This window comes from Narcine bancroftii, chromosome 10 (assembly GCF_036971445.1).
Source record: "Narcine bancroftii isolate sNarBan1 chromosome 10, sNarBan1.hap1, whole genome shotgun sequence".
Classification (NCBI taxonomy): domain Eukaryota; kingdom Metazoa; phylum Chordata; class Chondrichthyes; order Torpediniformes; family Narcinidae; genus Narcine; species Narcine bancroftii.
Genome location: NC_091478.1, coordinates 79,818,189 through 79,842,897, shown reverse-complemented (window position 1 = coordinate 79,842,897; position 24,709 = coordinate 79,818,189). Strand labels below are relative to the sequence as shown.

General features: G+C 40.1%; 1 protein-coding gene across 2 annotated transcripts in view; it reads left to right on the top strand.

The window, feature by feature from the left end:
- Positions 1-24,709, top strand: part of slc6a2 (solute carrier family 6 member 2) — a 126,381-nt gene that overhangs the window by 14,960 nt on the left and 86,712 nt on the right. Inside the window, exon 4 of one of the 2 annotated variants that reach the window (XM_069901562.1) lies at positions 13,268-13,327. The exons of the other annotated variant lie outside the window; for it this stretch is intronic. Within the exon in view, the coding sequence (XP_069757663.1) occupies positions 13,268-13,327 (60 nt within the window). The remainder of the gene's footprint in view (positions 1-13,267; positions 13,328-24,709) is intronic. 2 annotated transcript variants of the gene reach the window in all.

The following is a 24,709-nucleotide window of genomic DNA, read 5'->3' as shown; positions in this document are numbered from 1 at the left end:
CTCATGAGCTTTGTAAACATAATACTACTATCTGTCTACTCCTTCTTCCAAAGTGATTTATTTCTGGTGTTAAAACATTTTTCCATAAAAAGCCATCTGGAGAGTGAGAGAGCTCTGACCTGCATATTTCAGCTCCAGTTTTATATAGGGGGAAATGTAATATTGAATTGTTTCAATGCTACTTAAATCTAAGCGCTTAAAGGGAGAAAGCATTTTGCTGAGTACATGTTCTTTTTAGTTTCAGCTGTGTAGGCTCAACCCATGGTCTAGAACTAACTTTACAATGGTTGAAAGGACATTTAAAAAAAAGAAAATGAGAGATATTCTTCAGTACTTCCGTAGTTCTTAACTCTGGAGATTCTAGAAAACAAAGGTGCCAGGGTAGACTTATGTATCAATTGGAGTAGAATAGAATCTATATTTATATACATAAAAATTAAAGTATTACATGCATTGTCACATTTTCATCCTATCACCAAATAATTAAGAGTTTAATTCTCCTCTTGATCACGATACTTACCAGTCATTTTAATTGGTTATTGGAATAAATGAGCACCTGTACTAACTACTTGGATCTATTTGAATTAAAGCTAAAGCTTCCAATTTTTCTCCATTCATTTTTATTCTATAAAATATTGGAAATAAAAGTAACTGTTGGTTTTATCATTGGGCTTTAGAAATTATTTTGTAATGTTGAAACAATTGACATCACTATTTTATTGCAAATAATGACAAACTAGGAGACTCAGTGGATCAGATGACATCCACAGGTAGAAATGGGCATTTAATGTTTTGAGTGGGGACCTTCATCAACACTAAAGAGGGAAGAGGTGGTTATAAAGGAGAAAACAGAGGAGGATAAAAAGGCTGGGGGAGGGGTGCTAAGAGATGATGGGACATTGGACAGGGGGTAGAAGAAGTGGTGAGACAAGTAGAGGGAGAGGATTATTGGAGAGAAAAGTATGAATGGCGCTACTGTAGGTAATGTAAAGATGGAATCAGATAGAGATGGGTGTTACCTAAAATTAGAAAAAAAAATGATGTTCATGCTGTTAAAATTTAAGGCTGGCCAGGAAAAATATGTTGTGTTGTTCCTCAAGTTTATGTTTAGCTTCACCCTGGTAGTGGATGAGGACAGACATGTCTGTGTGGGAATAGTGAAAATGATGGCTCTTGGGAGTTCTAGCTGAGAGCCACAAGTGGACCATGGGTCTACGCGAAGCTGTTATCCAGTCTGCATTTGGTTTAACTGATGTAAAGGAGACTGAGTACATGTATGTAGTAGATTAGGTTGGATAATGTTCATGTGCTTCACCTTGAGGTTCTGTTTGTGGCCTCGGATGAAGGTGAGAGGGGGAGAGATTGGGGCAAGTTTTACACTTTCTGCAATTACAACAAGAAGTGTCCAAGAGGGTGTAAGTGTCAGTGGGGAGGGAAGGGTCTCGGACTCTCTGGGATGGGTGGGGAAGGTGTGGGATTGTGTTGAAGTTGGCAAAAGTATTAGAGAATCATTTCTTCCTCTTCAACGGTGTAGAAATTTTGAATATTCCCTCGACCAGTGCAGAAAAGGTTTAATTATTTTGTAATGTCAAAAGTAGTTTAATATTTTTAAGGTTTGCTTTCTTTTTTCGTGCATCTTGATTATGTATCCAAAGTGTAGAGGTGGTCTATAAGTCTCAGCTACATGTCCTAATAGAGGCAGAGTTTGCAAGGCGTGGTTTGAAAACTTCCTTTTCTAAGACTTTCTGCATCATTAGTATACTTCATGATATTAGATGCTAATCTCCAGTGGCAGGAGTTGTAGGTTTAAGCTCTTCTCGAGTCATTTATAAGTAGAAAATAACATTCATGTCTCACACTACATCAAATATAATTGAGAGGAAAATAATTGGAAGGGGGAAAATAGCAAACAGCATTGAAGTTTCTCATGCTAAACATAGACAAATATTACTCCTGGAAATTGGAAGTATTTCCATCCATGCTAAGCCTGCACTGTTTGTTCTCAGAAATGGTGTAGATTGCTGGATGTCCTTCTTTAAATCAATTCAGTAAGCATGGCTTCCTGCTAGAGGGATAGTAGACATGTCGTTTCAGATTTGTTTCAGTAAAGCATTTGATTTACTTTTAATGTCAAAGACCCAACTCCTTTGCCACTCTGCAGGATGTTTGAACTCTGCTCAAAGGGCTGTTTTGGTAATATCACAAATCCTATTAAATGGGACAAATAGAGTTTGGCAACATGAACAAGCTCTTCATGCCATCATGTCCATGCCAACTAATTTGTCCATCTAAACTAATCCCATTTGTCTGCATTTGGTCTATATCCCTCTAAATGGTTTCTATGTCCATGCCAACTAATTTGTCCATCTAAACTAATCCCATTTGTCTGCATTTGGTCTATATCCCTCTAAATGGTTTCTATCCATCTACCTGCCTAAATGTCTGTTAAACATTGCAATTGTCTCCACTGCTTTCTCTGACAAGTTGTTCCACATACTTATCATCCTCAGTATGAAAATGTTCCCCTTCACGTTCCCTTTAAATCTTTCCCCTCAAACCTATGTCCTCGAGTCATTTTCATATAAATAGCAGAATATCCTGAGATTTAAGTTTGTGACCCTCAGTTATTGACTGATCAGGATCCTGACCCTTTAATGACTTGGAGCAGGGAGTAAGAGCTTTGTATACCCAAGTGTGCAGATGAGCAATCTGTGAAAGAGAACCCAGGTGCAGCAAAACTGCCACCATAATATGGACACCACAGAGAACTAAATACGTTATTTTAGCAGCTGTTTAAAAGGCTATTTTGAGATAGGTTTGCTGATCTTAAGCTGACAATTCTAATATATGATTTGAACCAAGTTAAATAAAACCAGTGCCAATAATTAAAGCAAGGGACAGGGGCGTGGGGGGATGACACATTGATATATTTACCTTATGTATTCATGTCGTACTCAATCCCATATAATTGTTGGCCCTGCCTCTCCTTTGGCCCCAAAATAAAGTATTTTCCATATATCCTGTGTAAAAGTTGAACCTCCTATTTTTGGCCACAACCACCTGCCCAACACCCCGACCATGAAACCTTGCCACAACCGTCCACGCATCCAAGCTCCTGAAGCACTGACAGTGAATCCCCACCCCGGCTGCTCACCCATCCAAGCTCCCGACATCCCAGCTTCTGCCCATCTGAGCTTCCGGTGCCTTGACCACTAGCCCATCCGAGCTCCTGACACCCTGACCATAAGCCAACCCATCCAAGCTCCCAACTCCCTGACCGTGGATCTTCACCCTGGCCACCCGTCCACCAGAGTTCCTGACACCCTGACTGTGGACCCTCACCTTGGCCACCCACCCACCCAAACTCCCAACCGTAGATCCTTGCCTCAGCTGCCCACCCACCAGAGCACCCTAAGCCTTGAATGTGGACTTACCACCCAGACCCGGCCATCCAAGCTCCTGATGTCTTAACCTAGGTCAAAAGTAGTATCCGTGTAAAAGTCGACCCTGCCTATATTTGACCCCAAATAATTAGTCCCCAAAACTCAACTATTACATGACTATATACTGTATATAAAATCCTTTTGTCCTTAACCTTCATGTGCCAGTTACAGGTTCTTGTCCACAGATGCTCCTTTAGTTGGGATTCTTCTGCGTGAATGTTAAAAATATTTTTCCAGAATCTGTCTTGTGAGAGAAAGTAAATTAAAAATGACAGCTCGAGGGGAAGAGGAAGATAAACTACAGCAAAGATAAACCACAGCAGAGGTTTTGCATATAAATTTATTTTTAGTACTTATCCTTTGGTTTCTGAGATTCTCCCTTTTTCTACTCAAACCTGTCACTTGCTGAGAGTTGGTTGGATTGAAAAAAGCCATATATTGTGGTTACTTCAAATAGTTCTTATACATACCATCCTGTTGAATCATAAGGAGGCATTCCATCAATACAAATGGCATTTTTAAGACTTTCAAACTAGTGTTTTGAGAATGCTTTCATGAAATTTTACAATTGTTGTATCAGTAATTAAGTATGGAGATGTGATAACCTGCTTGTGTCTCCACACCCAATCCGGTTCCTAAGAGTCATCAAGTTTATTGTCATCTGATTGCACAAGACAACCCAACAAAACAGTGTTCTCCAGTCCTCAGTGCAAAACACAGAGACACATAACCAGACATAACACATATATAGCCAAACAATACATATGCAGGATCACTATTCATATCTACAAATAAATAAATCACTATTTCTTTGTAAATATGAGAGTCTTGGATGGTCAGTGTGACCAGTTCCTTTGGTCACTCAGCATTCTCACTGCCCGTGGGAAGAAGCAGTTTCTCTTTCCTGGTGGGAGCAGTTGAAAGATGCTGAGTGCGGGATGGAAGAGGTCCTCAATGATTTTGTGCGCCCTCTTCAGACAACAATCCCGTTAGATCATTCCATTGTTGGTTGGAGGGGGGTGGGGAGACTCCAGTGATCTTCCGCCACTCTTATGGTCCTCTGGATTGACCTCTGATCTATTTCTCTGCAGCAACTGTACCATGCTGTGATACAGCTGGCCAGGGTACTCTCAATAGAGCTCCTATAGAAAGTTGACATAATGGTGAATGGTAGCCTTGCCAGCCTCAGTCCTCTCAGGAAGAGCAGTTGCAGAAGTTGTGCTTTCCTGACAAGTGAGGAGATGTTGAATGAGGTAGAACTGGTGGAATAATGTGAAGTCATAGATTTTGGTGCACAAAACAGAAAAATGGAGTTCTGTACAGTACTTTTTAAATGTGGACAACTTGTGTAATGTTGATATTCATAATGTGGGTGTCTTTAGGTAATATCAATTGACCTTTATGTTGTTCAAAGTCAACATGCAAGCACAAGAAGTGATATGGGAAGTAAACGAAATGTTGGCCTAAAAAAAGATAGGCCTAAAAAAAGATAGCATTTGAGTACAGGAGTAAATGGGTCTTACTGCAATTATATAGTGTTCTGGTGAAATATTGTCGACATGTATGGTCTCATTGCCTTAAAAAAAAAGATGAATTTGCCTAGTTGGAGAGTGGCAAAAATTCACTAGACTCTTTCCAAGAATGCTAGATACTCATTAGTTCCTATCTCATGTCCCTTCTCCATTTTCCTTCATCATTAAATTCCATCTTGAAGTATAACCTTTCTCCACGCTTGATTGCCATATTGCAAAGTGTTGAAACTTAGGGCCAAACATTGTCACTACTGACAAAGTAACTTTGGAAGTTTGGATGACAATTATTTGCTTATAGAATTTAAAGAACCTGTTAACTATAGATTGTGGGTGACACAGTTAGCATAGCGGTTAGCGAAATGCTGTTACAGTTTGAATCTGGCACTGCCTGTAAGGAGTTTGCATGCTCTCTGTGTCTGCATGGGTTTCCTGCAGGTGCTCCAGTTTCTTCCCCCCCATTCAAAAAATGTACTGGGAGTTGTAGATCAATGGGGTGGCACAGGCTTGTGGGCCAAAAGGGCCTGTTACTGTGCTGTATGTCTAATTTTTAAAATTTAAGAATAGATTCTGAGCAACTCCTTATTGCTTTGCCTTTTCTCTGGTCAATATTTCTTCAGTGAAATTCTTTATGGGATATTATCCACGGACCAATTTAAAAGATAGATGCATGATTTTGTACATCTTTAATATTATCCATGATGACTGAACTTTCTACTGCTTAGACGTTGAGCTCCTTAATTCCTTTCCTAAAATTCTCCCTTTAATACTGCCTTGTCAACTCAAAATTTGACCAAATGTTCTTATCATCCATCCTAAAACTCTGTGGCTTGAGTTTAAAATGCTCTTTCTTCATTTATTTTTAAAACATAAATGGGTATTTTCACTGCATTAAAATTCGTTATGTGTGAATTGTTTGGTCAGAATGGAGGGTTTATCAAGAAAACGGACAAATGCTATGACAAATGGGACTATTACCTTGATAATAAGAATTTTTACAAGAGACCTGGGCTCTGTTGGAGCAAAGTAAGGACAAAGAGAGAAGGCATCAATATGTTTCCATTCTTGATATGCTCACTCACTTGAACCTACTGACAAAGTGACAGAGTTCTCCATCACAAACCCTGCATACATTTTGTCCCACTGACCAGACAGATCCACCAAAAGTGAGGCTACCATAATTATCAACTGAGTAGGAGTATCGGTCAGAGCCCTCAGAATTGACTGTAGACCATGAAGTCTCACAACATTAGGTCAAACATGGGCAAAGAAATCTCCTCCTGATACCACCTTTGGCCTTCCCAGCTGATGAATCAGTGCTCCTTGACATTCAACACTTGGTAAAAACACTAGCCCCTTTTATTCTGAGCTTGAAAGCCGGGTTTTATCCACCTTCCGAGCACTGTGTGAAAGAATCACAAGGTAGATTGAGGAGTCTAGACTTATCCGCCTTTGATCCACCTAGGTAGGTAGTCTCAGTGGTGGAGCATATTTGACTTATGGAGCTGCCTTTTCTCAGTTCTGTGTGAACAAGCAAGCCGGCTTCCTGAGATGGGTCATGTATTCGGCAATAATGTGTCTTTTCAGTTTAAAAAGGGTAACTGAAAGTAGCAAGGACACATCAATGTCACCAACAGAGGCTTGGTCGACCAGCAGCATCCGTGCTGGCGAAATCCTGGAGGACAGGGTTGCTAGACTAGACCTGTGGCAGCAAGCAAACATGAGGGATAAACCTGCTTTATGTTGTCCTCATTGACCTACCAATCTGTCCGTGATTGCCCAGATGTGAGGGCTGAAAACAAGGGGGAATCATCTTCAGCTTGAATGTCCAAGTGGATGAGCCTTCTCATCTTCCTCTGACATCCCATCCTCACAGAAACCAGTCTTTAGCCAATTTGATTTTTTAAGTCAAGTTTATTGTCGTCTGTACAAATACATCTTGATGAAACAGTGTTCTCAGGTCCTCGGTGCAAAACACTCAGACACACAACTAGACTTAACACACAAACAGACAAACAATACAGGATAATTATTTTATTTATATAAATAAATATTGTTTTGTACATATGAGAGCCTCAGATGGATCTTGATACCAAATGGATTTGATACACGCCATTCAGCAATCTGTAATACAGGGAGTCCCCGGGTTACAAACGTCTGACTTAACGCACAAATCATTTATATGAACAAATTGTGCCCTCAATTCGTGCATGCGCATAATGTTATGTCATGAAAGCCCCTTCCAGTATACGAGATATCAACGGAATGAGAGTAAGTGTTAACTTTTAATCATGATTTTTTTTTCTATGTAAACTGTTTTTTAAATGTTATTTACAGTACTAAGACAAACATTTGACTAACTAACACTAAATAAGAACTGTATGGACCTGTTCTGACTTTTTTGATTTAAAGACATACATAGAAACAGATCTTGTTTGTAACTCAGGGACTCCCTGTACTGAATACCTGTGGACCAGAGCTAGCTGTGCCTCTAGTAGAGCTGGCATATTCCCACTAATGTGGCAACTTCCCAGTTCATCTTGTTCACAAATCAGCAAAATGCTGGAGGAGTTGTTAAGGTGACACGTTCTAACCCAATAATGCTGCGAACCAATATCCAGTTTTGGTTTCTGCAGGACCATGGCAGTCCACACCTCATCACTATCTTGTTGTTGTTCTCTGACAACTAAGGAACATAGCAGCATAACCAGAGCAGATCCAGAGATGAGAATGGCAACGTGCATCACAGTTTGTGTAGCAGGTAGCACAATACCGTTACAGCACCAGCCAGGGTCCGAATCATGCGCTGTCTGTAAGGAGTTTGACATTCTCCTTGTGTCTGCTTGGGTTTCCTCCTGGTGTTCTGGTTACCTCCCACCCCTCAAAACACACTGAGGGTGTAATTGGGCACCATGGGCTCATGGGCCTAAAGGGCCAGTTACTGTGATGTCTAAATGTTTTAAAAATTAAAATTCAATTAAATGCAGCATCCATGGTAAAACTGAAGTCACTGGATATCAAAGCAAGACCTTTGAGTAGATGGATTCCTACCTTACAGAAGGAAGATGGTTGTGACTGCTGGAGTTGTTGAGGGGTTAATGTCCTCACTAAGGCATCTCCATCTTCCTCATCAATGATCTATCTTCCTTTGGAGGACTGGAAGTGGGAATGTTTTCTAATTGGACCATGTTCAGAATCACTTCCAAATCCTTAACAAATTATGCAATTCACATCTGTATACAGTGAGATCTAAATAACATTCTGGCACAGCTGAGAAATGGCAAGCAACATTGACACCACAAAACCAGCCGGCACCAACAAACTTCTATCTACCCTCTCTCTCTCTCTCTTTCCCTACGCCTCTGTCTCCCTTCCTCTAGCTCTCAAACCCTTTCCCTTTCTTCTATGAAAAAGCTACCCTTCCTCACCCTCTGCCCTCTCCCTTACCCCTTCTCAGCTTTATCCTCATCTATCCTCCCACCTGCAGCCCATCTATTACCTCTCAACCTTTTACCCTCTCCTCCCTCTTCCCCCTCCCTCCTCCCTTGTAATTTATGCCCACCTGGTTTTTCCCAGTGTAGGTCTCATACCCGAGACATTGGTTACACTTCCTACGGATGCTGTGTGACCTGCTGAGTTTCTCCACCAGTTATGTGAATTGCACAGTCTCCTACCCATCTACCCTTACATTCTATGGCATTAACAGTGCTGAGTTTCAACCATCAATAACCTGCGGTTACCACAGTAACATGAAAGATAGACATTATCAATGAATCAAAGGTCAGACCCGACAGTTGATTCCTTTATTTTTAAAGAAGCGATTGATAGGGATACATGAGAACAACATTTTACAAGTGTTGATAGCATGTTGAAATTTCTTTGAACATTGATCAAAAATTTGAATTAGTCATATTTCCCTCAATTTCCAGTAACTTCGCCTCTTGCTTTCCCACCCTCCCTCCTCACTTTCCCTTATTTGTCTAGCCCCATTCTTCCTTTTTTCCTTCTCTTTTACTTACCTTGCACCGTCTACCTCCCCATCCCCCATATTTTTCTTCCTCCAGCTCCCCACTCCCTTCTCTTCCTACCGCCAATCAGAATGCACCTTCCTCAGCCCTCCGCCTCTTCCTCCTCTCACATCCTAGCTTCATACCTTTTATCCGCCATTTATTTCCCTCCCAACCTGTGCCCCTCAGACTTTTGTTTGAACTTCTGCCAGTTTCTTGCTATTCCTGATGAAAGGTTTCAGGCTGAAACTACAGTTAAAGTCCAACTGGACCACCCAAGGATTTGGGTGAGCTTCTATGTGCATGTGTGCGTGCATGCATACGTGCTACAGATGCACCATGGCAACAAGCAACCACGCTTATTGTAGGTATCTTATCACAAAATTAATTTGTATACTATATTTTTCTTTTTTACTTGCTACTGAATAAACAATCAGCATTTACATGTTTATCTCTTTCTTCCACCTTCAATTTGAATTTTAAAATTACCGCACAAGAATCTGGAAAATCCAAAATTCCAGACCGACCAAATCCCGTGCATTGCTTTCCATCGCTGCTGACTGACCCACTGAGTTCTCTCAGCATTTGTGTGTTGCCTGAATTAGTCGTTCTTTGTCGGGTTTTTGTTTTAATCTGTGATAGTAATATTTTGGAAAGCAAAGTGGAGAAGTTGCAGTATATATCAGACTATATCATTTCAGTGCTTTCAGAATCAGTGGACGAGATTTCAGATGTGTCATAAATGTCAAAGACATTTCTTAGTTTGTGATAATTAAGTACAAGTACAGATCCAAAAATAGCACGTTTTCTAAATTTGCCCATCTATCATACTGCTCCTATTTGTGAACAACAGAATACTTGAAGGACCAAGTGATGCATTGCTGGCAAGGATACTTGCCGCAGAATATATTAGACTAATTATCACCAGTTACATTCCCAATTTTGTGAATTAACTTTGAAATTCTTTTGCAAAATTGATCTCTGCTATTTTAAAAACCAATGTGTTTTCAGAAATGAGGTAAATGAATCTTTCTATTGTACAAAGCTTATGAGATCACAAGTAAATGCCAGTGAGTTGCATTTATAATTATAGTATGTGAGTTATTCAAATAGTGCCAGAAGCCAAATGAGGAATAGAACAGAAAGCATGAAGCATTTTGTCAGACTCCTCCCGCCAATCTAAATGACTGGCACAAGCCCATGGATCGCTAAGTTCCAAGCAATTCGACAGTGACAGTACTCACTTGTTGATTGACTGGCAATGTTTGTTGACTGGGTGATACCCTTCAGCAAATTCAAAAGAGTTAATAACTCTATTTGTTGTGTTACATGTCCCATACAATTCTATTCCAAGAATAAGATGCAAAAATATCAGTCAGATGCACAAAATGGAACAAAGCAGTTCAACAATGTGTCTTGAACTTGTGTTTTGTTTTTGGAGGTATATTTTTCCATAAGTTTAGAGGATGTGGCCATTGCCTCCTCTACAGTAGCTGCTTTCAACAATTTATTTGTGTGTGGAATTGAAGCTGCTGCTTTTGTGTTGTTCTCTGATAACTAAGGAATAACCTGACCAGATCAGAGGTGATTGTAGATTTCTAATGTTCTTCAATTGTCTAAGCCAGAAAATCAAACAGACATTTTTCCCACTTCATTTGGGATCACACTTGGGAAGAGCACATTAGCTTTGATTCTTGCTTTCAAATCATGAACCCTGCAACTCATATTCTCTTTGTTGTGATTGGGTGTCTGAGTGGCACAACAATATGTTTCCTGATTGTATCTTTTTACACTGGCTGGTACTGTGATGCAGCAGGTATGGCTGCTGTCACACAGCTCCAGAGACCCAGGTTCAATCCTGACATTGGGTTCTGTCTGTGGGTAGTGTGCACATTCTCCCTGTGACTACATAGATTTCCTGTGAGTGCTCTGGTTTCTTACCATATTGCAAAGTTGATCAGGTCAGTAGATTAATTGGCCATTGTAAATTGGTTTAGATGATTCATAGTAATAAAACTATGTCATATTACAAGAGATTTCTTTTTTCCTGCTGCAAGGCAGACAGATTCTCCCCTGGCAGGAGTTGCCTATACAATGAGAGAGAGAGAGTGAGTGAGAGTGAGTGAGAGTGAGTGAGAGTGAGTGAGAGTGAGTGAGAGTGAGTGAGAGTGAGTGAGAGTGAGTGAGAGTGAGTGAGAGTGAGTGAGAGTGAGTGAGAGTGAGTGAGAGTGAGTGAGAGTGAGTGAGAGTGAGTGAGAGTGAGTGAGAGTGAGTGAGAGTGAGAGAGAGTGAGAGAGAGTGAGAGAGAGAGAGAGAAGCAAAAGAGCCCCTCAGAGTCACCAAGTGTCTGTGAATTTGCCTCCAACACTTCCGTAAGATCTGAGGGGAGTTGATGGGAATGTGAGGAGAATAAAAAATGGGATGAATGAACATAGAGTGTAAATAGGTGATTGTTGGTCAGCACAGATTCAGTGGAGCAAAGTACAATTCATATTGTACTGTGAATCTATTGCATCAACTTTTCATAAGGTGCTTTCCAAGTACTGGTGTTATTTTTTTTATATTTCATAATTTCCAATTAAAAATAAGTACCAATAATTAAATTAGTCCTGCCAGTGGCAGTGCCATTGTGAAGTGAACCACTCCGGGTATCACTTGTGGAGTTGCAAACAGGAATTTCTCCCTACACTAGGAAGGGATATGCCATTTTCCTTCAATTTGTTCTTATCTCTTCAACTTTATTTTTCTTTCTGCATCCCACATCAAGTAAGAACTTTGGTAGATACGTGCACCGCACAAAGTGTATGCCAGTAAGCTCATCATTATTATCATTGTTTTTAAACAGGGGCTCATTTTTATTTCCTATGTTCTAGGATTAATGATTGGATCTAATTGAGCAAATATATAAGCTACAAGAGCATTTTATCTACGTTAAAGCATCTTTTAACATGGAAGATGCCTTAAAACACTTTAATGAGAGGAAGTAAAAATGATTTAAGAGGAATAAATATAAACAAAACTCTCCTATGATTAATTAAAATATTAGATGAGGAGAGGTGACTGATAATATGTTAGGTTTCTGAGGGTAAAGGGAGTGCAAAAGCGTTATGGAAGGGCTTCCCAAAAGTAGAATCAAGGTGCTACTTGAGGCAAAGAGAAGGAACAAACTCAAAAATGATGAGATTAACGTTAAGGAAAAGTGATAGTAAACTGGAGGGGATGTACTTTAAATCGTGAATAGACCCTCAAAGCAGTGTAAAAGTTGAAAAGACCTGGTAATACAAATTTTTGACCCATTTTACCAAAATCACATTGCTCCTGGAGGTAAAGTAATAGAAAAACTACAATACTTCTGCCTAAAATATTTTACTCTTGCCTGTCGTAGGAATGTCATCAGAGAATTAGAATATAGAACACTACAGCACAGTTCAGTCCCTTCAGCCCTCAATGTTGACCCAACCCATATATTTTTGCGGAGGAGCTAGTGGAGTTGTTCAAGTGAACCGGTACGGACTTGAAGGGCCGACATGGCCTGTTTCCGTGCTGTAAACGGTTATATGGTTATATGGTTATATCTGCAGAAGAGATTTTAAATTCAGTATGTGGTGGTCAGGGAGATAAATGTACATCAATGATGAGGAGTGGTAACAGTGCAGGAGTGAATTTTAAGAAGAAGGCAAAACTCACTCTTGTATAAAAAGTGGAGTCCCAAACAGATCATAGGATTAGGTGCTCCCTTGGTAGTCTCTCATTCTATTCACCCTGACAGTTTCTTCCCTCATCAGTTTAACAAACTTCAGAACAATGCTGGTTCTTTTCTTCACTGCCTTTCCATTTTTTAATCTGAGAGGGCAGGGTGATAAACTGTGCCTCGCCCTCTGGTAATGCAGGATTAGCCCTTATTCCTCTACTCCTGCTCAGAGGTAAATGGGACGCACTCCACCACATGTTCTGATGAATCATGCAGGCAGATAGAGAGCTCGCAACAGGATTGACTGGTGTAAATCAATGGATACCCGGAAGTTCCAATTTTATATGCAGGTTGAACAAATACTGTCAATTGTAAACCTACATATAATGGAATCATACTCCAAGTTCATCTGCTTATTCAGTTGCACAATTATCTCATGCATTGCTAATTATATGAATTTTATTTAAATAAATGAATCCTACGTAGAACATCACTGCACAGTACAGGCTCTTCGGCTCATGATGTGCTGACCTATATACACCTATACAAAAAACTAAACCTACTTACCTCATAGCCTTTTATTTTACTTTCATCCAGGTGCACTGATGTTTGCTATTCTCACCCTGGGAAAAAAGGTGCTGGCTATCCAACTATCAGGTGGGCCTCTATTAAGTCACCTCTCAACCTTCTTGATTTCAAAAAAATAAGCCCTAGCTCAGCTATTCTTGCCTCATAAGACACATTCTCCAATCCAGGGAACATCGTGATTAATCTCCATAGGTTCCACATCCTACTTGTAATGAGGTAACCAGAACTGAACACAATATTCCAGAGTTTTATAGAGCTACAGCATTACTGGTCGACTCTTGAACTCAATTCCCCGACTAATGAAGGCCAGCATACCATTAATCTTCTTACCCTATCAATCTGTGCAGCATCTTGAGAGATCTATGGATTTGGACCCCAAAATTCCTCTGTTATTCTACATCGTTAAGAATCCTGCCATTAGGTTTGACCTCCCAAAATGCATCACCTCACACTTATCTGGATTGAACTCCATTTGCCACTATTCCACCCAACTCTGCACCCTGCCTATATCCTGTTGCAGCCTTCTTCACTTTCTGCCACACCTCCAACTTCGTGTCCTATTATTAAAGTAATGTATTTGACAAGATAAATGAAGAGAGAGAGAGGCTAAACACAAGGACTGAAGGATAAAGGCAGAGAAAGAGTGGAAAAAAACGGGGGGGGGGGGAAAGAATCACCTTGGGAACCAAGTGTTTCTACTGATTAAGTTATTTGAATTCAACACTTTTGTAATAAAGGAGCTGAAAGCTGGAGTTGTCAATGTTTGGATGAATTCCAACTGTGAGATTTTTTTTTCTTGAGCTGTTTGCTTTTTTTTGTAAGGCACCAGAAACATAATCATTGTGCATTAATTTTTTTTCCAAGGGCATCCTGGATTAATTTTGTTGTTTTCTGATTCCCAAGGTTAAATGTTCTGTTTTCATGTACCTGACCTGCTGTGAGCAATGATTACCAACTAAATTACACAGCAATGATTTTCAATCCTTTGCATCAATGCAATCAGTTGCTATCAATTGAGTTTATCTGTAGCTCTTGCATCTAATAGCGTACTTTCTATTTTTCTCCATTTAGAAAGTAAAAAGGAATAGCAGCAGTTATTAAAGAACCAATGGTTGATCTCCGAAGATGTGTAAACCAGTTAATGGAAGATTACCATATATGCCAGCATATAAAATGGTCCTTGGACAATAAAAATGACTGGCCAACACCAGAGGTTGACTTACACACCAAGTATAAAATACGAACCTTAACAGTAAATTCTCAGCGCTCCCCTGCATTGTTTAAAATATGAACGTTAACAGCGAATCTTAGCGCTCTCCCATGGCAAGTTTAAAGTATGAACCTTAACTTCAGCATTCCCCTGCATTAAGTTTAAAATATGAACATTAAGAGCGAATCTCATCACCCCCCCACACCCCCCACTCCAATCTGACTGCTGTCGGCTCTGTACAGGCTTTAAACAGCCTGTTAAAGGAGCCAACAGTGGTTTATTTTAAAACATGCTGATAAAGTTTTAATCTTCACTGGGTAATTTGCTTTTAAAATATTGTGAATTTGTATATTAAATGTACAGCATCACTCCACTGGTCAGCAGTAAGTGCCAGACTTGGTTATACAGCGAGCATAGCTCAAAACCTACATTTTAGAGGGAAATTCATGGGGTCGCCTTACACAGAGCCAACTCATATGCCGGCATATATGATAGTTCAACAATCACATGCTTCTAGTAGGAGCCTTGCTTGAAGAGAATGAGAATGGAAGAATCTGATTGGTAATCCTTATCTTTAGCCCACACTCCCTGTGCATGCAGCTTCCCTGGCAAGAGGATGAAATTGCTGAAATAACTTCTGATCCTATTTAACTGCATGGATAATATAGAGGGAGTGTGCATGTGCTGTCTTTGAGTGACACCTTACTTTGAGAAGGTTTGAATTGGATATTGATTTCAGAAAGTACAAAAAGTGGATATTTTTGAAACTGAGCGACTATGGTTTTATTAGTTTAAGAGAATATAGTTCTGCGTGTTTCATGCCCATACACACATAAAGTGTTGGTAAATCAGAAAGGACTATAATGCAGTTATTGCACCAGCTTTGCTCTGCATGTGTAACATGATGTAGTGTTACTTCTCTCTTATGGTTGGCGTCAAACATGGAGATATTCTGGCTCCCTTCTAAATTCCAAGCATTCCTTTGGTACAACACAAGTGCACAAAATTATCAACATATGCATTTTAGCGATTATGTTAAATTCTCTTAACTGCACAGGGGAAGAAAAGTGTAATATGTATAAAAGAGCAGCATCCTAGGATGTTTTATTAACCTTTCTTTAAAGCTCTTGAATGTCCAGAGTGATGTGAATAGACCAGCAGTATTTCCCTACTGAAGGCAAAAGTCAAGAGTGATGGTAAAGATGATGATAGTTTTTTTTAACAACAGGTCAGATAAAGAATATTATTAAGGCAACCTAATCTCCAAACATTAGAGATCAACAAGAGGATATACCAGATTTTTCCAAACTTCATAGCCTTGAATGCTGCTTATATGAAAGCCCACTCCACTTAGAAGGCCAGGATTTAGTTTCAGAACATTTCTATTGACAACTCTTAAGTCAGTTTAGTAGATAATATTTTCAAGTGGGCTGAAACCAAATAATAACATCTCAATGATTTCTATAAGAATTTGGGTAGTACAACTGAAAGGACAAATGAGCTGGTATGAATTCTTACTGTCTTGAGTTCAATGTAGATCCTCAAATTTAGGGAGGGTATCTTTGTTTATTCATTGAGATTAGATAATATAATGAAAGTTTATACAGATAATCTCATCCATAGTAATATGATCATAAAAGCTTTAAAAAAAAGCTGCCTCATTTACTGGTGTCAAAAGGCAAAGAAAATCCAAAACTGAGTGGGTCAAACTTCTAGGCAATAATAAAATTACAGAGTGCCTTCCTGAAACATTGCCAAAGTAGTAATACATGTTGTTCAGATGTTTTTTTTTAAATCTAACTGGTTCAGTAATAGACAACGGATGAACGGATGGCAAGTTAGTATAGAAGGTCACCAACATTCCTGAGATACCATATCCATTCAGGTAAGGTAATCCTCAGTTGCTTGTCAATAAATTACCTTGGAGTTGAATTTTCAATTAGGCCAGCCTGTAGCTGCTTCAAATGTTCAAACATTCATGACAGCTCTAATTGAGGGAAAAGGGCAGAGGTGACAGAGCAATGATGTGCTTTGCAACTTATTCAGCTGGGGAATGTCTGTACACGTAGCATGTTTTGGTGGAACATGATGATAATATTGTGATGGTACAGGTTCTATCACCAATGTGTATATGTACAGATTGTAGTGCAGGATGACTGTGATTGGCTGAGAGCCTACTGGCAGGTCTTAAAGGGTTGCTCCTAGCCAGACCAGGTCATTCTGGACTGGTCGACCTACATGTGAATAAAAGCCTTGGTTTGGATCAGCAAGCCTTTGATTCTTTCGACGTGCTCTACAAGGACTCTAAACTTAAAACTATTTCATGCAACAGCCAAATCGAAAGGAATCGGACTTTGAAATCAAGCGGAGAATTGAGGATGCTTGATGAAGGGTTCTGGCCTGAAACATTGACAATTCTTTCTATCCCACTCACACTGCTCAACTCACTGAGTTCATCCAGTGCCTTGTTCATTGTTTCAGGAATCAGAGACGAACCTCTTTCCTTTCCATTCTCCAAGTTGTGGTCAACAAAACCGGTAGGACCTCACCGAACTAGCTGGTGATTTTGGAACAAAGGTTCCCCCCATCCCCTGTGATAGCTGCCCTAATTTTCCAGAAGTTAATAAACATCCTGAGGAAAGGCAATAACTGCCTCTCACGAGGCCGGGATTCGAATCCCATGCTCTCTGTACTTTCTCCCCGTATCTGTGTGGGGTTCCTTCAGGGGCTGCGGTGCCCTCCCACCATTCGAAACATACTGGGTGTAACTGGGAAGCATGGCCTCATGGGCCAAAATGGCCTGTTACCATGCTGTATGAAATTGAAATTTATTTTAAAAATTTAAACATTTAACATTTTAAAATAAATTCAATTAATAGTAAAAAAAAATCAGTTAATTGGATAAGTAAGTCTTTGAACATAGAATGATGAAGAAGATGTTCCAAATTTGTGCCTTTGTAGAGGTAAAAATTTCACTTTGCTCAGGCTGCAATTTTTTGTGATTAATATTGTTATTATAATTTGTAACAGATAAAAGCCGTCATCTCTGAAATGATCTTAATATCATAGGGAAGATTGTGATCCAAATGAAACCAAATGATAGTGTTTCTATGATAAGAGACCTACAATATGTACACACTCTCACTCACATACGCACACTCACCATCTCAACACTCTCACTCACTCACATTCATCGACAAAATAAACCTCATATATCTCCCTCCTATCTTTCACTTCATCGCTCAAATAATACGTACTATTAAACAGTGACAGTAACTCATTTTAAATGGCCATCTTGCGATTAGATGAGGAACTGGCAGTGCCGATTCTTGTTTCCTGATGATAAAGCTCAAGAAAGCCAAATGAACATCAGTAGGATGAGCCATGTCCGATCCCATGTGGGGAAGAATATTGGTGGCTTCATGGTGAATGAGTGGAGAAAGAGAAGTGGTTTGGGCTGCCCCAGATGATACAAAAGGGTTATCTGAATGTAATGGCAACAATCACAGACCCATTCACTTGGTTCCAGCTCTTGCATGCCACTATTTAGATTGCTGTAATGTGACGACACCGTTTCGAACCCTACATTCCACAGCAATGATCGTAGGTGCCTGACTAATTGGGACAGCAGTGGAGCTTCCCCTTCAGAATTCAGACATTAGATGGCAAACTTTTTAGCTGCAATATAAAAGCCAATATCAGGGCAGCATGGTTAGTATCGCTGTTAGCTCAACGCTATTGCAGTGCCAGTGATCGGGGTTTGAATCTGATGCTGTCTGTAAGGAGCTTGTATGTTCTCCCTGTGTTGGCGTGGGTTTCCTCTGGGAGCTCCGGTTTCCTCCCACTGTTCAAAATATATGGGATTTCTAGGTTATTTAGGATATTTGACATCATAGGCCCTTAGGCCGGATGGGCCTGTTTCAGTGCTGTATGTCTGAATTTCAATTTAATTTAAATTCATAGATTGTTGCATGCTGGTGTGCCTGCTCCCCTCTGGTCAGCTCCGACTGCCTCTACTTCTGTAGCACATGATCCTCCAGATGAGTAGAGGGTGTCAGTCGATGTGGTGCAATGTTTTTAGGTGATGCACCTGTCATGGTTAAAAAGCTAGTGTTCTCTCTACGCTAGATGTGAGGTTTTGGGGATGATATTTTCGCCAATAAAGAGAATCACTGTGAATATGAATGTTATCATGTGTCCTGATAGAGAGAATTGTTGGTGTATCGACCAGTGTTTGAGGCCAATGTTTGTTGGGATGATACAGCACTTTCTTTGACCACAGCAACTTCGGATGATCAGTGTCCATTTTTGTCAAATACACTGCATGACTGTGATATACTGTACTTCCATTCTGCAAGGTGCTGGCCAGCTTTGAGGCCCAAATTTATCTGGAGATGCTTCTCTGCTGCTGAATGTCTAGTCAATGGAGAACATGAATAAATCCTGCCTGCAGTCCCTGTGCCGATTTTCAGTCAAATTGACTTCAGCTCCCTGCACGTTTCTTCCTCTGACTCCAAGAATATAGTTGAGCAATAAAATCCTCAGGAAATGGAATTTCCGAATGCATTTACTCATAACGATATATGTGGGTATATAATATTTAAAGGTAATCTAGCAACCTCCTTTGAAGAAGACTGCAGAGCGCACCTCACTGACAAAAGACAAAGGAGGAAAAACCCAACACCAAACCCCAACCAACCAATTTTTCCTTGCAACCGCTGCAACCGTATCTGCCTGTCCCGCATCGGACTTATCAGCCACAAACGAGCCTGCAGCTGACGTGGACAAACAACTCCATAAATCTTCGTCCGCGAAGCCAAGCCAAAGAAGAAGAATCTTCATTTGCACTAAATGAATTACACGCAAGAAGAAACAGCCACAAATATTCCAGAGGAATGAAATTCATGGAAGAGGACATGGTCCAAATGCAAATCGAGTTGAAATTAATTCTGAAAAGGAAATGAAAGGATTTGGAACAGATTGAGAACCATGGTTGTGCTACACTTTATAAATTTTATAGTTCTCTTGCAGTTCAGATATATGCCTTCCTCGTGGGATTCAAACTGTAAGAGATCATCTGAGCAACTCATTGCACTTCTAACCTCGGCGACGGAGTCAGAATAATCTTGCAGAGCTGCGAGAAAGAAATTGTCAGCAATCACAGGCTGTTTCTTATGCCATCAGATTGCAACTTTTCTGGATAAACCCCAATTAAGAAGTATTCTGAATTCAGTAGGTAGTGATTAAATACATGTACCTGCAATTGCATTGTGAATGTCAAAGATTAATTGTACAATTTAAGTGTCAAATCACCAAGGGCATGGGTTAAGAAAAATAACTAAATCACTGGAACAGTTTTTTTTTCTTACAAGCTGTTAGATTGCAAACAACACTCATAGGAATAAAAATGGAAAGTCAGTGTAATTCAAAGTATAGAGTGTATAAGAAATTAAATCAATGTTATTAAACAATTCTGTTCCTTGAATTGGGCTAAAAGTTTGAAGATGTGCCATTGGGCATAATTAATCCATTCAATTACTCAGCAAAACTCCATGCTGCGTCAAGGATGTTAATCTACTTTTGTGAAACCAACCTGATCCAATGTAGTACAAAGAAGCACATTTGAAAGGTTGTTGCCTGGAAGTTCCTGATTTATGTGTGACATATTAGAGGAATAGGAAAGAAAACATGAACAGTCTGCAGACTCGCCTATTGTCACAATCGTTCCACAGCAGATGCAATATCGCTGGCTCTCCACTCAGCTCTGGATCACCTCAAAAACAGCAATTCATGCATTTGACTCTTCTTAATCAACTGCAGCTCAGCCTTCAATACCATTATGCCTTCAGTGCTGGTCAAGAAGCTACAAACTCTCAGCTTCTGAACCTCCTTCTATAACTGGATCCTTGACTTTCTCATTGGAAGACCGCAGTTAGTATGAATTGGAAACAGCATCTCCTCCTCACTGATCATCAACACAGGCCCACCCCAAGGATACAGGCTTAGTCCACTGCTCTACTCATTATACACCCATGACTGTGTGGCCAGGCACAATTCTAATGCTATCTACAAATTTGCAGATGACACCATAGTTGTCGGCAGAATCACAAATGGCAATGAGGAAGTGTACAGGAGGGAGATACATTAGCTCATTGAATGGTGTCGCACCAACAATCTTGTGCTCAATGTTAGCAAAACCAAGGGAATGATTGTGGACTTCAGGAGGAAGTCGGGGGAACACGCCCCAGTCCTCATCGAGGGCTCAGTAGTGGAGAGAGTCAAGAACTTCAATCTCCTGGGTGTCACCATCTCTGAGGATCTGTCCTGATGCCTCCATGTTGATGCAATCACAAAGAAGGCTCACCAGCGGCCATACTTTGTGAGGCGTTTGAGGAGATTCAGTGTGTCATCGAAGACTCTCAAAAACCTCTAAAGGTGGAGAGCATTGTGGTTGGTTGCATCACTGGTATGGAGGTGCCAAATCTCAGGACAAGAAAAAAACTCCAGAGGGTTGTTAAATGGGCCTGCAACATCGCAGGCACCAGACTTCACTCCATTGAGCACATCTACATGAGACAGTGTTTTAAAAAGGTAGCCTCTATCCTCCAAGGTGCCCACCACCCAGGCCATGCCCTCTTCACTCTGCTACCATCAGGAAAAAGGTACAGGAGCCTAAAGTTGAGCACTTAGCGGTACAAGGGCAGCTTCTTCCCCGCTGCCATCAGATTCCTCAATAGTCAATGAACCAAAGACTCTGCCTTACTTTTCATCCACTACTTTTTTTATATATACTATTGTTGTAAGATGGTTCATAATATGAATGTTTGCACTGTGACGCTGGCACAAAACAAATTTTGTGTCGGGTTCATGAGAATAAATTCTGATTTTGATTCAGACTCCATGTTCGAAGTAAAAGTACAATGTGCTGGAGAAACTCAGCTGGTCAAACAGTGTTCTTTATATATGTAGCCAAATTAAAGTACATAATCAGTGTTTTGGGTTGAGCCCTTCATTCAGGTGGGAATGGAAATCTATGTTTTGGGGAAGAGATCACTACAAAGTTGTAAAAAGAGTCCTGCATAAGGAGGATTAACAATAACCACTCCAGCTTGAGTGAATCAGGAATTTTCATCTTGGAGCAGAACTCTCGAGAGTAATTTAAAGGTTCATCTTTAATAAAAATAAAATAAGCATTTCCAGATGCTAGAAATCCGAAGCAATAATAGAAAATGTAGGAAAATTAATTGGTTACTATAAATTCTCCCCATTGCATTAGCAAAGTGATAAAATCTGGGGATAAGTTGATGGGAATGTGGAAGTAATACACTGGGATTGGTATCGGATTAGTTAAAATGGGTGTTTGATTGTCAGCGTGCACTTGGGCTGCTGTTACGGTTCTGTATGACTCTCTGACATAACTGAGGCTAACACCCTCTCACAGTCCCGTAAAGTTCACGTCTAACCGACTCTGCTGATCCTGCATTAGTCTTCGTGGTATATTAATGAATTCTCCTCTTGGAATCATCTGATTCATGCATTTAGTTTAATCATCGTTGACAACTTTATTGTATCAAAGGCAACCAATGTCTCGTGTATTCAAAGAAGGCAGGCAAGAAAGATTGCAGATTCCTGATGAAGGGTTACCACCTGAAATGTTAACTATCCTTTGCTTTCCATGGACACTGGAAATCCACAATGTACTACCGACTAATTTGCTCCAACATTTTGTGTGTTTCTCTGTTGTGTATTTGGTATTTAACTTGAAGTTAGTAAATGATGTTCTGCGTTTCATTTAGATACATTTTGGTCCAATGATTTTATTTAGTTAGGCCTCTACAGGATCTAATGGCACCATTGTCACATTATTTTTGAAAGGTGGAACTAGCAAAACCAGAAAAATAAGGTCAGTGACCTTATTTGAATGAGTGGGATCCTGCTGCCATTCCTGGAGCGAAGATGAGGGAACAGATATGAAGGACACCTTCCCCTTCCCCTTTGTGGAGTCTGACATGAGCAGGAAAGTCTCCACTCAGAGAGTTTTCAAACTTATAATTCTCTGGAGCATTTGGATACCACATTGTTGTAAAGAGGTTAAAGGAAAAACCTTGCATTTAAGCATGAGGGATGAGCTATAAAACTTACTAAATGGTGAAGAAAGCTCAAATCGCTCAATAAAATATCTCTTAAATTCTTATGTTCATCTGAGCAGTTTCCCTACTCATCGCTGTTTAATATTATTTGTTAATATCGTTGAGCACCTTCACTCTGTCCACTACAGTAACGGAGACATTCCAGTGGCCAGCCATTTCAATTCCACTCCCCATTCCTACACCAACGTGTCTGTCCATGGCTTCATGCACTGCCAAACCAGGGCCACTCATAAATAGGAGGAAGAAAACATTTGGTGGAGTGCTTAGCGCCACACTGTTACAACGCCGGTGATTGGGACCGGGGTTCCAAACCTGTGCTGTCTGTAAAGAGTTGGTACTTTCTCCCAGAGTCTGCCTGGGTTTTCCACAGGGACTCTGATTCCTTCACACTTGAAACGTACCAGTGGTTGCAGGTTAATTGGGTGTAAGTAGGCAGCACGGGCTCGTGGGCCAAAAGGGCCTGTTACCTTGCTGTATATCTAAATGTAAAATCTAAGCACCTAATATTCTGTCTAGACACTCTCCAACCAGATGGCCTTAACTGATTCCCAATTTCTGTGAAGCCCCTCCTCTCTTTCTCTTACCCTGTCCCTCTGTTTCCTTTCCTCCATCTCCAGACCACCTTCTCTCTCCACTTTTAGAGAGCTTCCCCCTTATAATTTCTCAGCTCTTTTCACTTCTGTCCTCCCACCCACATCCACCTATGACCTCTTGTCTGTGGGTCTGTGCTTGTCTTCCTGTCCCTTCTCCCCTCCTCCCCTATCCTTTTTATTCAGGTGCCTGCCTGTTTTTTCCTTATACCTTGACAGAGGGATCAGGCTCAAAACATTGGTTAAATACCTTTGCTTCCTATGGACACTATGTGATCTGCTATATTGTACTCCAATCTCAGCACTGCAGACTTTCCTGTTTGTGGTCAAATCACCTTTCCAATTTCTAATCTCAACACCTCCAAATCAATCTTGCTCCAAATTTATTGATCAAGTTTTCATCATACCTTGCCCTTCTCTTAATGCATATGATATTGTGGTTTCCTTTTCTACTTTTCTTAACGGCTCTGGTTTATTCTACAGTAGCAGGTTCTCGACTTTTTTTGCCCTAGGCCCCACTTTAATTTTTTGAAAAATGTACACCCCACCATTAGCAGAAAAAAAAGTTATATATTCAAAAGAAGTTTTATTTTAATCATTTACTGCAAGTGCAATTAAGGTTGGGAATACACTGGAACACCTGTTTCATATTCAACTACTACTTCAATATGCCAACCATCTCAAACACATATTCAACAATAGTCGTCACTTCAGTGGGAACCTTGCCCCTGACATTGGCTGCAGATTTTTTTTTGATCTGAGGAACTAATTTTGTTAGTTTCAGCCTTAAATCTCGACGTTTGTAATTTCTAGTCAGTTTCTCTTTGCTTGTAGCAAATCACTAACAACACTGAAGCCACATTCTACTAAATAAGATGATGGGAAATGTATCAATAGTTCCCTTGCTAAAGTAGTAGAGTTTGAGTATTTCTTTTCAATCTCATTAGACAGCCACATCATGGTTCCTTTCACTTTGTTGTTCATTTTCACAGATTCATGATGTGGCAACTCAGATAACCCCTCTTGGTATTGCACTGTTTTTCAGATAAATCCACCAGCAATGGCTGAGTTAACCAAGAAGGAAAATCCATTGCCTTTAAATCACAAAATCAATCAATCAAGTCGGTAACCAACATTTTCAAATGGTCAACACTGTGTTTGTAGCAGCATTAGTTACCTCAAACTTCTTCAACCAATAGAGTTGACTGAAGTTTCTTGCAGAAATATTCCTTTGGCATAATTCTAGAAGTGTCATGGATCCAAATATCTTTGCTTTTGCATCAACAAGTGTCATATTTGCTACTTAGAGTTGCTTGTTCAATGTACTTAGTTTCTCAAAAATGTCCATCAAGTAACTCACATAAGCTTTGCTATCTGTTGTTAGAGAGAGCTTAATTTCAGGTTTGTCCTTCATAAACTCACTGAGGAGATCAAAGAGTTCCATAAACCTCTTGAAGAAGTTTTCCTTTGACAACCGCCTTACTTCAGTGTGAAGCAATAA